General features: G+C 48.9%; 1 protein-coding gene and 1 long non-coding RNA gene across 4 annotated transcripts in view; one reads left to right on the top strand and one right to left on the bottom strand.

Annotated features, from left to right (window-relative positions):
• LOC120100858 (uncharacterized) overlaps positions 1–719 on the bottom strand; it is a 2,743-nt gene extending 2,024 nt beyond the window's left edge. Inside the window, exon 1 of one of the 2 annotated variants that reach the window (XR_005501043.2) lies at positions 485–719. This is a non-coding gene — a long non-coding RNA (uncharacterized LOC120100858). The remainder of the gene's footprint in view (positions 1–484) is intronic. The other variant, XR_005501044.2, reaches the window with a different exon arrangement.
• Fhdc1 (FH2 domain containing 1) overlaps positions 1–13,723 on the top strand; it is a 38,852-nt gene extending 25,129 nt beyond the window's left edge. The window contains exons 7-12 of one of the 2 annotated variants that reach the window (XM_039102025.2): positions 1,661–1,731; positions 1,823–1,930; positions 3,210–3,280; positions 5,375–5,492; positions 8,815–8,979; positions 11,240–13,723. In XM_039102025.2, the coding sequence (XP_038957953.1) occupies positions 1,661–1,731; positions 1,823–1,930; positions 3,210–3,280; positions 5,375–5,492; positions 8,815–8,979; positions 11,240–13,303 (2,597 nt within the window). In that variant the 3' untranslated portion in view covers positions 13,304–13,723. The remainder of the gene's footprint in view (positions 1–1,660; positions 1,732–1,822; positions 1,931–3,209; positions 3,281–5,374; positions 5,493–8,814; positions 8,980–11,239) is intronic. The other variant, NM_001106437.1, reaches the window with a different exon arrangement.
• The last annotated feature ends 383 nt before the right edge of the window (positions 13,724–14,106 follow it).

Below are 14,106 nucleotides of genomic sequence, written 5' to 3'. Positions count from 1 at the left end.
GTCTGTGGTATGTAGTATGTATTGCGTGTACTATATATCGTGTTCGTGTGTGGAGCTTGGTATATAGTATGAGGATATGGTTTTGATAAGTGAGTGTATAAAGTGTGTATGTGCGTGGTATGTAGATACAATGCCTGTGTGTCCTGGACTGTCTATGCCTTCCTTTCTCTGGCCTCTGTTGATGGGGACTGATCTACCAAAAGCAGGGAGGCCTCCATTCCAGGCTGCGGCGTTGGCATCGTGCCTTTTTCTGCCAGAGTTCTCTGTTCTGTGGTTTCTCCCACCTACTGTCCCTCTAGACTCCGGCATCTGACAGTCTGTTAAGTCTCAGAGAGGTCAGCTGATCCTTTCACTTCTTGTAACAGCTAAACTTTTCCTGCCCAGCCGCCTCTGTCCTGCTCTGCCTCCTGGGATTGAGGCCTTTGTTTCTGGCGTCTCGTGTGTCTCTCAAGTGTGAGCAGCACTGAAGCTCCCTGGCACTCACCACCCTGGCAAGGCAGGTCCGCCCACCTTCCGCTCTCCAGCCTTCAGAGCCAGCCTGGTTCCCTCACAGTTACTTCTCTCACTGCTTTTCTGGAACGGTTTGATGTTCCAAAACATCAGGGAAGAGCGTTCCCTCCAGCCCACCACATTTTCTCCATGTTAGAGCAGCATTAAGAAAGAAAAGACGTTTTTCTTCTTCCAATATGGAGACCTCTTGCTTTCTTCCCATTCCGAGGCTATGTGTTACAGCAACAGTGAAAGGGCTGCGTTTCCTGTTCACAGAGCCACGGGCGAGCTTGTTCTGGTATTGAGCAATATAAATTTGTGGGCACGGAGGAAACGTTTCTTATCTGCATAACCTTCCCAAACTGGCCTTCTCAGATAACAAAATACAGGCACTGATCCAAACGTAATGTTTTGAAAGTAAGACCAGACTTAGTGGAGACCAGTGACCTACAAATATCATAGGTGACATTTTATTACCTATACTGTCATTTTAATAACTAAATGTTTATTTTGGCTTTCCAAATGTATACTTTTAATTGTGTTTCTTTATGGACATGTATAAGAGATTCTGTGTAAATAATTCGTTTACCAATATGTTAACGTAAGTTCCCTCTGACAACCTTCAGGCAATCCAAATGAAATGTGCTTTGAATAAAATGGGAAGATGGTTTGGGTAGCAGGGGCCTGAGGGTTGATGGTTTGCAAGTTATTTACATGACATTCCAGTTTCCGGCTGGCTTTTTTTTTTTTTTTAAATCTTTTTCTAGCGCATTGGCTAAGCACGATGTTGCTGGCTATTGGTTTTCATAATTCATAAAAAACAGTCTCAACAGATAGTGAGAGAGGGGAGGTGGAGTCAAAGACTTATCTGCCGAAGAGGGGGAAGTTGGCCTCCATAGCATAGTGTGTCCTTGAGTTTCTCTGCTTTCTGGGACTTGGACATTGTTAGCAAGCCATTTTGCACTGGACTGCCCTACGTGTTTGATCCCCAGTTAAACACCAGGACGTAGACCATTTTACGTCTCTTATTATCAAAGGCAAAATTACAGCAGAGAGTGAGTTTGGTTCGTGTGAGCTTGCTTCAGACATGCACACTCGAGCCTGGATGTGGTGGCTGCCGTTCATGCGTGTGGGGCCTCTCTAACGTGCAGCGGTGTGTTCCTTTTAACAGAGCTGATGTTATGTGAGGAGCTACATTCAATATTACACTTGGTACTCCAGGCTGGGAACATCATGAATGCCGTAAGTAAAGTCCCAGCCAAGAAGTGTATCTACCTACTCGCTGTCCGGCTGCAGGCTCAACAGTTTCTCCCTCTTGTCTGGTCTCCTTTAGGGAGGGTATGCCGGCAATGCTGTAGGATTTAAACTGTCTTCTCTACTCAAATTGGCCGACACAAAGGCAAACAAACCTGGAATGAACCTTCTGCATTTTGTAGCTCAGGTAAGTGATGTAGAAACAGGGAGAACGTGAAGACCTGCTGGGACACAGTGTGCTTTTCCCAGGGATGAGATGGTTTCTCAGTTAGGAAAAGGACCAAGAGTGTGCCTAGAAGATTCCGGTTTTGGAGCTTTGTGGATTGCCAGTTTGATCTACTGGAGGGAGCTGAGCAAGGGAGGCGGTGAGGCTGGTTTCGGAGAGTAGGGAAGGATGCAAACGTAAAAGGTGGCGTTTTAGAATCTGTGCTTTAATCATGGGAAGCAAGCAGAAGTTTGCAGTCTAATGGCGTGACCAGGCTTTCTGTTTTAAGAAAGTAAGAAATGGTAGAGGATGGGTTGGAGAAGAGCAAGAACTAAGTCTAGGGAGGCGTCTCGGTGGTAGCCATCTGATAGTTTGGTGCAGGCTGGAAAGGGAATCACTGTAAGGACCGCGTGTAGAAGACTGTGGGTAGAAACCTCTGGGGTAAAATGAATTTGGTTTGTAATTAGTCTCTCGGGAACTGTGCCTGCGAATGCTGTCTGTTATTGTGGGATTTGGAGTGTGACTCTAACCATGGTGTCTTACCTTTGGAATCTGGGGATGGCAACCAGGGTCTTACCATGCTGGGCAAGGAGCCTGTCAAGAGAGTTTTTCTGCCCCCAGCTTCTAGGCCTCAATGCTTGGTTAAAAAGTCAATACTCAAAGCACTGAAGTGAGAAACTGTTTTCTTATCTAGTTTGAAACACTGTCTGGGCAGACCTGGGCATTGGCTCTCTATGGCTTGGCCCCTGCTCCTTTAGGAAGGAATCTCTTAAATGGTTCCTTTCCACTTGCCCTTCCCAAGTCAGCCTCCAAACAGCTGAAGAACCTAGATACCTCCTTGGCTTGTATGCCTCTCCTTAAAGTTGGTTTGCACACTGGTCTAACAGTCAACAGCATCTCACGCCTTCATGAAGCGCATGTTCATGGAGATGGCTGGTATTTAGGCAAGGTGTATTGGGTTCTCCTGGAAACAATGGGTGCTAAGCCGCTACCTCATTCCATTGAGTTTGAATGCACATGAGTTGAATTTCATGCGAGGATCGTTTGTCTTGGGAAGGTTAAAGGCATCTGAACAGTGGGGGGCAGTTCTGGTAAGTCTTAGGAAGAATATCAGAGTTCAAGTCTCAGGGGATTGCTTTCAATGTGATTTTCAAGCTGAAGACTAAGTGTTGTTTCCACGGCTCCCCAAGCTCTGAGCAAATGAGCCTTCCCTCCAGGTTTATTCATCCGGTAAGAAGAATGTCTTCTGCTTTTGTTCCAGGAAGCCCAGAAGCATAATACCATCCTTCTAAATTTTTCTGAGAAGTTGCAGCAGGTGCAGGAGACATCGAGGTGAGCACAGAAACAAAGTGCACCGCGAGACTTAGTTTCCTTCATGGCCTTTCTGTGAAAATGGCGGCGGAATGAACACTCTCAGATTCCAGTCTGAATTCTGAAGTGTATTCTCATGTTCAACTTTTGGGTTTCCTTTCCATGTGCTTGGTGTGTGTGTGTGTGTGTGTGTGTGTGTGTGTGTGTGTGTGTGTGTGTGTGTGTGTGTATGTGTGTGTGTGTGTGTGTGTGTGTGTGTAATTTGGGACTTTGTTATTTTTAAACCGAAAGAAACCAGTTTAGTCTATTCTAAAGAGTGCCATTCAGTCTAAGTAAAACAGGGATTAGAGCTTCAAATCCCTCCCACGCCCAAGAGGCTCAAAGTGTTTAGCTTGGGAGTTGGTTTAGATCAAACTTGTAGGGCCATACATCACTGTTTCCCTGTGGACTCGAACGTGGTACATTTATTTTTTTATTATAGTTAAAGAGTTTGGAACCACACCAAAGCCTGTGAAAGGACTTGATTCTAAATTAGTCACTCGGTTTTACAAAGTGCCTACCAAGCATGAAGCCCTAATTACATTACTCTAATTTGCTTCTGAACCTAATATAGATGCATGCTTTAATGCAGCAATCTGTGTGCATATTATCTCCAATGTGTTATTTAACTTATAGTAGGCCCAGGTAGCCTCTGGTAAACACTACAGTTAGTCAGTTCTTCCTGAAAAAAAGTCTTGATTTTTCACATTTGCTGATGTCCGTGCCTTAAATACCGCTAGCCTGGCTGGTTCCTGGCCACTGGCACAGAACTATTTAATGTAAAGTTGAGAAGAAATGCACAGAGTTGCCGCTGGTGAGCTGGCTCAGCTCTCCACTGCTTCGATCGGCCAAATTAATATGATATACTTTTTCTCTTTTTAAAGAGGTCCTACTCTGTTGCCCAGGCTGGCCTGGAATCTCTGAGCTGAAATGATCCTCCTGCCTCAGCTTCTTGAGAATCTGAGACTGCAGGCACATGCTACCATGGCTGGCTATATGATGTCATTGTTATTCACGTGACCATAGTTGCCATGACAACACGAACCATCTACATATAAGGAAATAAACCACAACTCAATCCTGTCATTAGACAGTGTCTGTCTGTTACTGACATCCAGCCACAGATAATGTCTTTGAAGCAGGAGAATTACCATCACAAAGATTAAACACCTCATAATTCATGTTTTACAGTTCACTAGATTATGCCCCAAGAAAAAACAGACATAAGATACAAACTTTTTTAAACCCCTAAAAGGAACCAGTATGCAAATATTTTTACTGCATTAATACTGTAGAAATACTATGTAGGGAGAAAGTAAATGTTGCATTACTGAGTTACCATTTCTTGTTGGCGTTGGATAGGTTTAACTAGACATCACAGTCTTAGAGAAACCCCTCCCAGTAAGGCTTGTTTATTTGAAGTGGAAGGTGAATGACACGCACAAGTGAAGAATAGTGAATTCTCCGATGGGCACTGATGGGCACAACAACAACCCTAAAATTCATCATAGCAACACGAATGCTTCCAAATGTACAAAATTCCCCTGGATTTGGGGTTCTGCCTACTCCCTTTCCTGGTGACAAAGTCATTGTGGGCATTCTGCTGATCTTGATTCCATGGCTAAAACCAAGTCCAGCTGCTCATTTGCAACGTTGCTGGCCATGTTTGGTCCTCTGTAACCTACAGGGAGAGGTAGAATCTGGCTGCCGTGACCTGTTAGAGTAGGTCTAAATGTCAGCCTCTGCTGTCCGGTTCCTTGTCAGTGAGAGCATCCTAACACAGGGGAGGGGGCTGCTCCAAGTCTCCCAGTCTGGATTTTAGTTGTCATGACCTCCTGTGTGAAAAGTGACCCCAGCCCTGTGGTCTGCGTTGGTAGGCAGCCTGCTTTCCCCAATTCTTGTGTGTTGAGGAAGCACTCGGTGTCTTTAAAAAACAGTTGGAGACTCACTCAGAATTAAACACAGGAGTGGGTAAATGCCACCCCCTGTTCCAGACTTGACCAAAGATGGGTCTTGTTTAGCCACAGGACGCCTGGTGCCCGGTGCCAGCTGCCCACTCTCCCCTTCCTTCTCCAGATTATCTCTGGATATCATTGAGGCAGAACTGCACTCACTCTTTGTCAGAACGAAATCGCTGCGGGAAAACATCCAGCGGGACCAGGAGCTGCGTCAGCAGATGGAAGACTTCCTCCAGGTCAGTCCCTCTCAGTATCCAGCAGTCTCAGCAGGCCTGCCTGCTTGGTTTGTGGAGGCAGCAGTTGCCCAACCATGCTTTACCCCGAATGAGTACGAGGATCCTTGTGCCCCACCTTCCTTTCATGGCAGACGATGTGTAGCGATGATGGTCCGAGCAGGAGAAATGGCTTCTGATGACCGTGCTTGGGTCTTCTGATCACTCTTTCCCGCACTGAGCTGGCGGCAGTGCAAACCTCTCTCCCCCCCACCCCCCGAGACGCTGCCTGGCAACTTGAGGTTTGGTTCTGTAGCTTTCGTATTTTGGGGCAACGGGAGAGTTCCACAGAACAGCCAGGCACCGGAGGACTTTGGACGGATGCTCCTTCTTGTGTTTCTGTAGAAGAGTAAGATCGATTGTACCTGTCATGATTTCTGCTGGGAGCAGTAGGGCACACACAGCTCCAGTGCCCATCAACGCACGAATATGTCATCAGCCCACAGGGTGTGGCAGGAGCCAGTCTGAATAACATCAACAAAAACCAGTAGAGTGGATATGTTTGCGACAGCTCATGGTGACTCACTAATCACATAGTCTGACGTGCACCTTTTTTACCTTCCTTATTTAAAAAACAAAGCCAAACCTCCATCCTGTTACATTCAGTCTTCCATGAGACCCCCAAGCCGGGGTAGGGCTGCCATGACAGGAGGCAAGGCTGGATGCTTGGCCATCAAATCTTCACTGCTTTGAAACCAAGGCCTCGTGCCTGCGAGGCAAGCGCTGTACGTACCGCCCACAGTGCGACTGCAATCCAAAGGCTGCCGCCACCTCGGAGCACAAAGCAGTAACTACATAGTCAGGTGCATGAAGCCAAGTAGAAATCCAAGGATAAGGACCGTGGCACATTGAAACTTAGGTTCTGTGTGTTCCCTTCAGCCTCGTTCTTATTTAAACTATCAGGAGATTACACTAAATCCTTTTTTCTGAAGATGCTAGGGCTTTTTTCTGGAGATGATGGCTTTGTACATGCTAAGCACACGCCCTCCACATGTAATCGTGTACCAGATCTTTATATAGAAGGCGCCAATATAAAGACCCGGTTGCCTTCTCCTCGCTGCTGGCTGCTTTTCAGTGGCAACCTTGTTTTAGATCTTTAATTTTTTTCCTTTTGGTAGCGTTTGTTTTAACAGTGCTGAGACTGGAACATTGTTCTTGCTGGACCAGGATAGACCCTTAAAGTTACAGCTCCAGCCTCAGCAGCTCGTATAACCTGTGTAAACAGAAGGACACCTGGGAAGGGGCTCCTGGGAGAGGACTGGGGCGGGGTCACTGGCCCCTGGACAATAGTGGGAAGGTGATGCATCTCTTGCTATGAGCAGCACAAAGCTGCTCAAGGCCTGTGGCTTTGTTTTTTCATTTGTTAGGTAACTGGGTTTGCTTGCGTGTGAGCGTGTGCTGGGCTAGGAACTCAGGGCCTCATCCATTGCTAGGAAAGTCCTTCTGGCCCTTATGCAAGGTCTTTGAACAGAAAGGTGACAGAAACACTTTTTCTTCAGTTTGGATCACACTTTGGGTGAGACATAGGGGCCTTGACTTTAGCTCACAGCAGGCCAGCCACTTAGTGATGAAAGCGCAGGTTCATCTCAGAGCCACTAAACTGTCCCAGCCGCTAAACTGCTGACTCCTTGGTCAGCGCAACTTTCTGGTTCTGGTTCTGGTTCTGTGCAGGACGCTGTAGAATTTATGGCCTCAAACTCCTCTGTGGCTATTTTTCAAGCTGAGGTTTAGAATGTTTGCTTGTGCCAGGTGCCGAGGGCAGCGTGGGTTCTGTTAGGCTGTTTCTTCCTGGTATCCATCTAACCATCCTCACAGGGTCTGCAGCTAAGCCAGAGGGGGTGTGGCTTCTTGTCAGGAGGCTCCTCCGTAGCTGTTTATAGTTATTTGGCCTGCAGAAGAATAGCAGACAATGACAGTTATCTTTCTGTGAATACCCTCTTCTCTGTGAAACTACGCCAGGAAGGCTCTCGCTGCCTCAGGCCATCAGCTAGGATGGTTTCTCTCTCTGGTTTCACTTTCCTAAATAGTTTTTGTTTCCCCCCCCCCCCCCGCCCCCCGCCCCTAGAATGTATCTGGTTAAGTGATGGCTTACTAAGGGGAAAGTGGTTGGACTGGTAGACTTCTGCTGTGTAGCTGGCCGAGTGCTCCCTCCTCCAAGGAGGGCAACCTGTTTCTTTCCTACACCTTAGGCCCTGCCCCTCGCTCCAAAGGAACGTGTTCACAGGTAGACTTCCTTAAAATACAAACATATGTGTCATTTCATGAAATAGTATGTTCCTTAATTCCTTTTCATTTAAGCCTGGTAAACACGTCCATGAAGTAGCTCAGATATCTGAATATTTGATATTTCTCTCCACACACTGCTACCTCATTAGGGCTTAGAGGCTGTCACTGACCTGTATCAGGGGACTATGCTTGTGACCCATGGACATCACCAGCTCCACTCTCTGACTTGGGAACGTGCTGGGGACACACAGTCTTCTATCACGCCCAGTACTTTGATGAAGTAGCATTGAAACTCTTGGCTTTAGATTTCTAAGAATTTCTGGATTTCTAAGGCTTTAGAAACTGACATATCCCAGTGGAGCCAAGGAAAGTTAATCAGGAAAGTAGGGATTGGGATAGGACCCACCCAATCTCCTAGGGAGTTCTGACACACCCCAAACCTACTGCACATGGGGTACAGCTGCTCGGGGAGTACCCCAGTCTTCCGTCCTGGGCAGTATGGACAGTGACCTCATAGCGTGTGTTTTGGATTAAGTGTAGATTCCCCTCTCAGCAGAACAGCCCGGGCAGCATGTCAGGACAAGTTAACGTCTGAGACCTTGGCCCAAAGAAGAGTCTGTTTTAAGAGGAGGAAAAACAAATACAGCAGAATTTCTTAATGACGATAAGCTGCTTTCCTTAGCAACTTTTCTAGTGGTCTTAAAGGTGAACTCTTGGTTAATGATACTCTACATGAGGATTAAGGCTCCATGTTGACTTACTTAGAGACAGGGTCTCGATGTGTAACCCATTTGGCTTTGAACTCCCCATCCCTTAGTCTCCACCTCCCAAATGCTGGGATTGCAGGCATGCGCCGCCCTTCCTGGCTTCTTGAGTTCGTTCTGTGGCCTCTGGGTCTCAGGTAGGAGGCCACCTTGTTCTCCTTGTTCGGTTGGGGTTGATTCATTTTCCTTTTGGCTCTGAGCAGCCTTCCCCTTCCAGAGACCTGAAATCAGACCCTGGTAGTGCGTCCACCTCAGCTGACCTTGTTTACCACTTGTCCCTGTTTGTTTTCCTGTAGTTTGCTGTGGAAAAGTTGGCCGAGCTGGAACTCTGGAAACGGGAGCTGCAGGTCGAGGCTCATACCCTTATAGATTTTTTCTGTGAAGACAAAGAAACCATGAAGCTGGATGAATGCTTCCAGATATTCAGAGACTTCTGTACCAGATTCAACAAGGCAGTTAAGGTATGGCTCCTGTTTCCAGGGTCCTTGGGATTTTTTTTTCCAGCATACTGGCCCAGTCCTCTGCCCGTGGCAGAAAGATGGGCATCGGTTATTTGGTTTCAGGACTGTCTGGCCGAGTAGCACGCCAGGCTCTTGGCAGGGATGAGTGGAAGGTGGCTCTGTTGTAGTATCAGGAGTCTGGCACAGTGACCTGTGACCTTTGCTGCTCACACAGCATGCAGAATATCCTAGAAGCATTTTGGTAGCCAATGCTGCTTATGATGATGGAACTTGGAAGTTTCCGGTACATTTGACTCTTTTTCTCAGCTCCTCCCTAGGAGGAAGTGTCAGCCTCTCAGGAGAATTGAGTAGCCTAGAAGAAAGGTCTTTCTCTTGCCTGTTTCAAGAGCTACACAGCTATGGCGTTAGCACCAGGGGGACCAAGCTATCCTTAGCAAGGAAGGTCTCCCGAATTGAGGGGGGCCTGCTGCCTTAACTATTCTGGCAGTGGTCGCTTAACTGAATTCAGAAGCCAGAAATCTTCCCAGGTTGCTGGTCCTTGCTAAACGAAACATTTATCTGACAATGGGAACACAGCCTCTCATCTCTGACAGCGTCCTTCTTAGATCCCATTATTTTGGGGTGACACTGAGGGATGGGCTGCTCCCGATTCTTCTGCCAACCATGTTTTGTTTACTTACCTGCCTACTCATTGATTTACGGTATAGGATTCAACCATGGCTTGCACTACTTCTTATGGAAACTGCTCACATTCCTTCCCAGTGCAGAATTCCTTTGGGTTCCTCTCCACTCCTTTCTTGGTCTATCTGAGAGAGGCAAGCTGAGCCTGCTGCCACGTTAACGTGCTCCTGTCCAAGCAGTGAGCTCAGCTGTGGGAGGCCGTGGGGTAGCTGAAGCCAAACTGACTCTGAGGCTCTCTCCATCTGGAGACTGTGGGCCTGTGAGGCCACTGTGGATTCTCTTAGCCCAGTTGTCATGAGAGACAGGGCCGGGACCACCACCACTGTGTGAGGGCTTAAGATGACAATAAGGAGAGTTTGGGGACCTTCGGGAGGCTGTGGCTAGGGTTGCAACAGCCAAGACTCCCCAGGCAGAGCTCCACAGGAACTTGGAAAGGAAAGCCCACTGGAAGAGGAAACTTATTGTCAAATAAAAACTGCTAACAATAACAGAGCTGAGGTGTCTGCATAACTGCATGGTTACATGGGCTTCAGGATCCGAAAGGAACTCATGAGTTACACAAATGTAGCCGTGTCTGCATGCCTACCCCTGCAGGTCCAGGCAACCACAAATTGGAAATGGTGTTAGAAATTACATCTGTGCTAAATGTTTGCAGATTGGGGGGGAGGGGGTCAGGCCTTAAACAATACATGTGTAACTCTTACACAGCATCAGCTATCAGTGATTTGGGGTCAATGTGAGGCATATATGAGGACATGCACAGGATATATGACGGGAATAAGTCCCTTGAATGTATGATGGACAACAACGTAAGAGGCCACACAGAGAAGTGAAGGACACGCCGGCGTCCACATTTGGGTTCTGTGCCACTGGGAATGGTGGATTGCTTTCCAGTAGATTGGTAAAGCATGCCTGTGTCTCTTCCCTGATTGTATGAATGGGTCTGAGCATAAGATAGAGCCCTTGCCTCTGCTTCAAGCTGTGGCTGGCAGAGCCACCAGAGCATTTTTGGTATTTGTTCATTTATTTTTCATCCAGGAGCACTCTGGAACATATGCTTCTATACCCAAATCAGTGGTAAATAGAGAGTCCCGCTGTGGGTACATGTGTGTTAACTTAGAGAGGAGAATGAACAGAGCCACACAACTGGCTTGTACAATTCCGGGTGCACTCTTTTAGCATCTGTGGTCTCCACATCTCTACAATTGCTTAGGTGGCTTGGCTGGAGTTGAGAGTGCCCGGATATATGGAATCATAGCCTATGTTGGAGGCTGGACATCGGGCCGAGGGATCAAATGAGGATGGCAGACAGATTGTTGGAGTAAAGCCTACATGCTCCTTTGTCAGAGCCCTAAGTTGCTTTGGGAAGTTTGCTCAGCCTACACGCACACACACACACACACACACACACACACACACACACACACATACATACACACACACACACACACACACACACGAAGGCAGAGACCAACAGCTGTCTATGAAAGCACGTCTCATTAAATGTCACAGTGAGTGGGCCTAATATTTTGCACACAGGCTCTCTGTGTCTCATGCTGGCTTCTCTCCACTCTGTTAGGACAACCATGACCGGGAGGAACAGGAACGGAAGCAGCTACAGAGGCTGAAGGAGCTGGAACAGAAGAGGCATTCCTGGACAACTGGGGAACTCGGGGGCTTTGGCCGGAGCAGCAGTGAGAATGACGTTCAGATGCTAGCTAAGAAGGGCACAGAGGACCTACCCTCCTTTCTGAAGCCCAGGCCCAACAGCCCCTCCTACCGGCCCCCCAACACCCGTCGCTCCCGCCTCTCCCTGGGCATCTCTGCTGACCGCGAGCTTTTGACCTTCTTGGAGAGTGCCACCAGCAGTCCAGAGGACCCCAACAAATTCAACAGTTTGCCCCGGAGCAGTCCCAGGCAAACTCGGCCCACCATTGCCTGGATGGAACCCAGAGAACAAGAGACCCACGGCCCTGTCTTTACACATGACCCTCAGGCCTCAAAGAACCAGGAGCAAACCCCTCACCCTGCTTGGCAAAATCATCTCCCACCATCCTGGCTGGGGGAGCCTGTTTCTCCTTCTCCACCGGCTGGACGGAGCAGGCCGAGCCTCCGGAAAAGGAGCAGTGAACCTGTAGGCTTGGGTACCGCACAAAGCCCTCCACTCTTACCGCTGGATCTGGGCATTAGGGAGCATGAGTTGGTCACAGGGCTGACCCAGTTTGACCTCCAGAGTCCCAAGAGCCTGGAGGAAACATCCCAACTGACTCTGAATGACTTCTGTCCCACAAAGCTGCCACCTCTAGGGGATAAGAGCTCACAGCCCTTTGATGCTGGCGGTGACAGCCGTGCACCCAAGGACACAGATCCCCGGGAGGCTCTCAGCCCAGCTGGGGAGGATGACAGGGCTATCTCTGATGAACCCAGCAGTGAGGCTCTTGTGTCTGTGGTTGTCACCGACACTGAAGATAAGGATCCTGGATCTCTATTATATGTCTCAGATACCACAGACTGCTCACTGACTCTGGACTGCTCTGAGGGAACGGACTCCAGACCTGGAGGAGACAAGCACCGGGAAGAGAAGGAAGGCGATGGCTCAGTGTCCTCTGGGGCTGGAGAGGCAGGAAGCAGCCAGGTTTCCTCCAACCCTGCTTCCAGTCCCCCTGGGGAGGTTCCTGCTCCAAAATCCACTAAGAGTGAGCCCAGCTGCCAAGGTGGCCTTCAGAAGGACAGACCCAGCAGAGGGAAAGATGCCATGGCACCAAAGAGAAATTCCTTCAAAGAGGCATCAGTGGGGGCTTCAAAGCCTGTCAGTGCCCGGCGCAGCCAAGGAGTAGCACCCAAGCCTGTGCGAACCTTGAACTCCTCTGAGAATGAGCATATGCGCAAAGTGGTCCCCATCTCCAAGTCCAGCAGGGGAGCAGGGCCCTGGAAGCGGCCGGAACTGACATCCAGGGCTACCCCTCGGGAGACACCCAGCAGCACAGACACACAGCTATCACGAAGGAGCTCAGTTCGAGGAACTTCTGACACTTCGCCCAGAAGGCCCCAGGTGAGTGGATCTGGGACAGAGGAGCCCAGACTGCCCCGCTCAAGTGGCAGCATTGGTGGACGGCCAGGGAAGGACCCCACTCTGCAGCCCAGAGCCTCGTTCAGGAAACCCAGCGCCAAGCCCCTCAGAAACATTCCCAGGCAGAAACCTGAAGAAAACAAGGTCAGCAGCCCCAACTCGCGAGACCCTGAGAGTCCCAAGGAAGAGCCCAAGGCTCCTCAGGCTCCTGGTGCCTCTCGAGCCCTTCCCCCCACCCCAAGTTTTGCTCGAAATACAGTGGCCTCATCATCTCGGAGCATGCGCGCGGATGCTCCACCTGCTGCCAGAGCCACTGGCATCACCAGGACAGTCTCTCAACGGCAGCTTAGGGTCAAAAGTGGTTCCGAGGATTCTGCCTCCAAGGACAGTGGCACTTTGAAGAGGGCCAGCAGCGCTCGGGCCTCCAAGAAGTGTCCTGAATCTGCTGGGGGTTCAAGTGCCAATGTAGAAACCCCACTGAAGGGCAGAGGGACTACGGAAAGATCCTCTCTCAGACTGAAGGACTCGGGGCAGGCCACCCTAGGGAGGATCCTCCGTCCCCTGCAGAAATGATGAAGCCTATTTGCATCTCCGCCTTGTGGGATTTTAGCTGCCGGGACTGGCTGCTGGGGGGAGGACACAGAGGCCAGTCTTAAAAGTCTTGTTACACATCAAGCAACTCACTGGTGCCACCTGCTAAAGGTCACGTCACTAAAGGTACACAGAGTGCTATAGCCTGCTGTGCAGACTTCTGCTTCGAAATCAAAGCCAAGAGTACCCTTATTCTGCACAGTACTTTGTCAGGGGCTGGCACCTCCTGTCACTCATACTCAGGACCCTATCCCTAACTCCTGCCCCAAGACAAAGATCCAATAATAGTCTGGACATGTAAAATGACAGTTCTTATGTAACAAGTAAAAAAATTTTTTCTGGCCAGTTTTTATATATCAAAGACTTATTTTTTAATATTATAAAAATAAAAAATATGTTTTAGTTCCTTTTTCAGAGTGAAATGCCTCCCAGGGGTGGGGGGATCCTTAGTATGGAAATGTTTGTCCCTTCATCCCCTGCCCCCTGCCTCTGGGTTCCAGCAGCGTGTATGTGCGAGGACACACAGCATCCCTAGCTAGCAGTGGTCTCTCACAAGCTCTTGGGCAGTGGTAGGGTTGAGGCTGTCTTTGAGAACTGTCTGGCTAGCTTGGGTTATCTTCAGAAGTCTCTGGGTGAGGATTTTGTGTGAATAGGAGAGGTGTCAGATTTGTGTGGGTAGAAATCTGATGTTACTGTGAGTTTAGGGGGCCTGAGGGTGTGAGGCCCAGGACTTTAGGGAAGTTTGCCCTGAAGGGAGGACCAACTGTGCCAGGAGCTGGATTCCC

The sequence above is a fragment of the Rattus norvegicus genome, chromosome 2 (assembly GCF_036323735.1).
Source record: "Rattus norvegicus strain BN/NHsdMcwi chromosome 2, GRCr8, whole genome shotgun sequence".
NCBI lineage: Eukaryota > Metazoa > Chordata > Mammalia > Rodentia > Muridae > Rattus > Rattus norvegicus.
The sequence above is the reverse complement of the archived record's forward strand: the minus strand, read 5'-3'. Positions and strand labels throughout refer to the sequence as shown.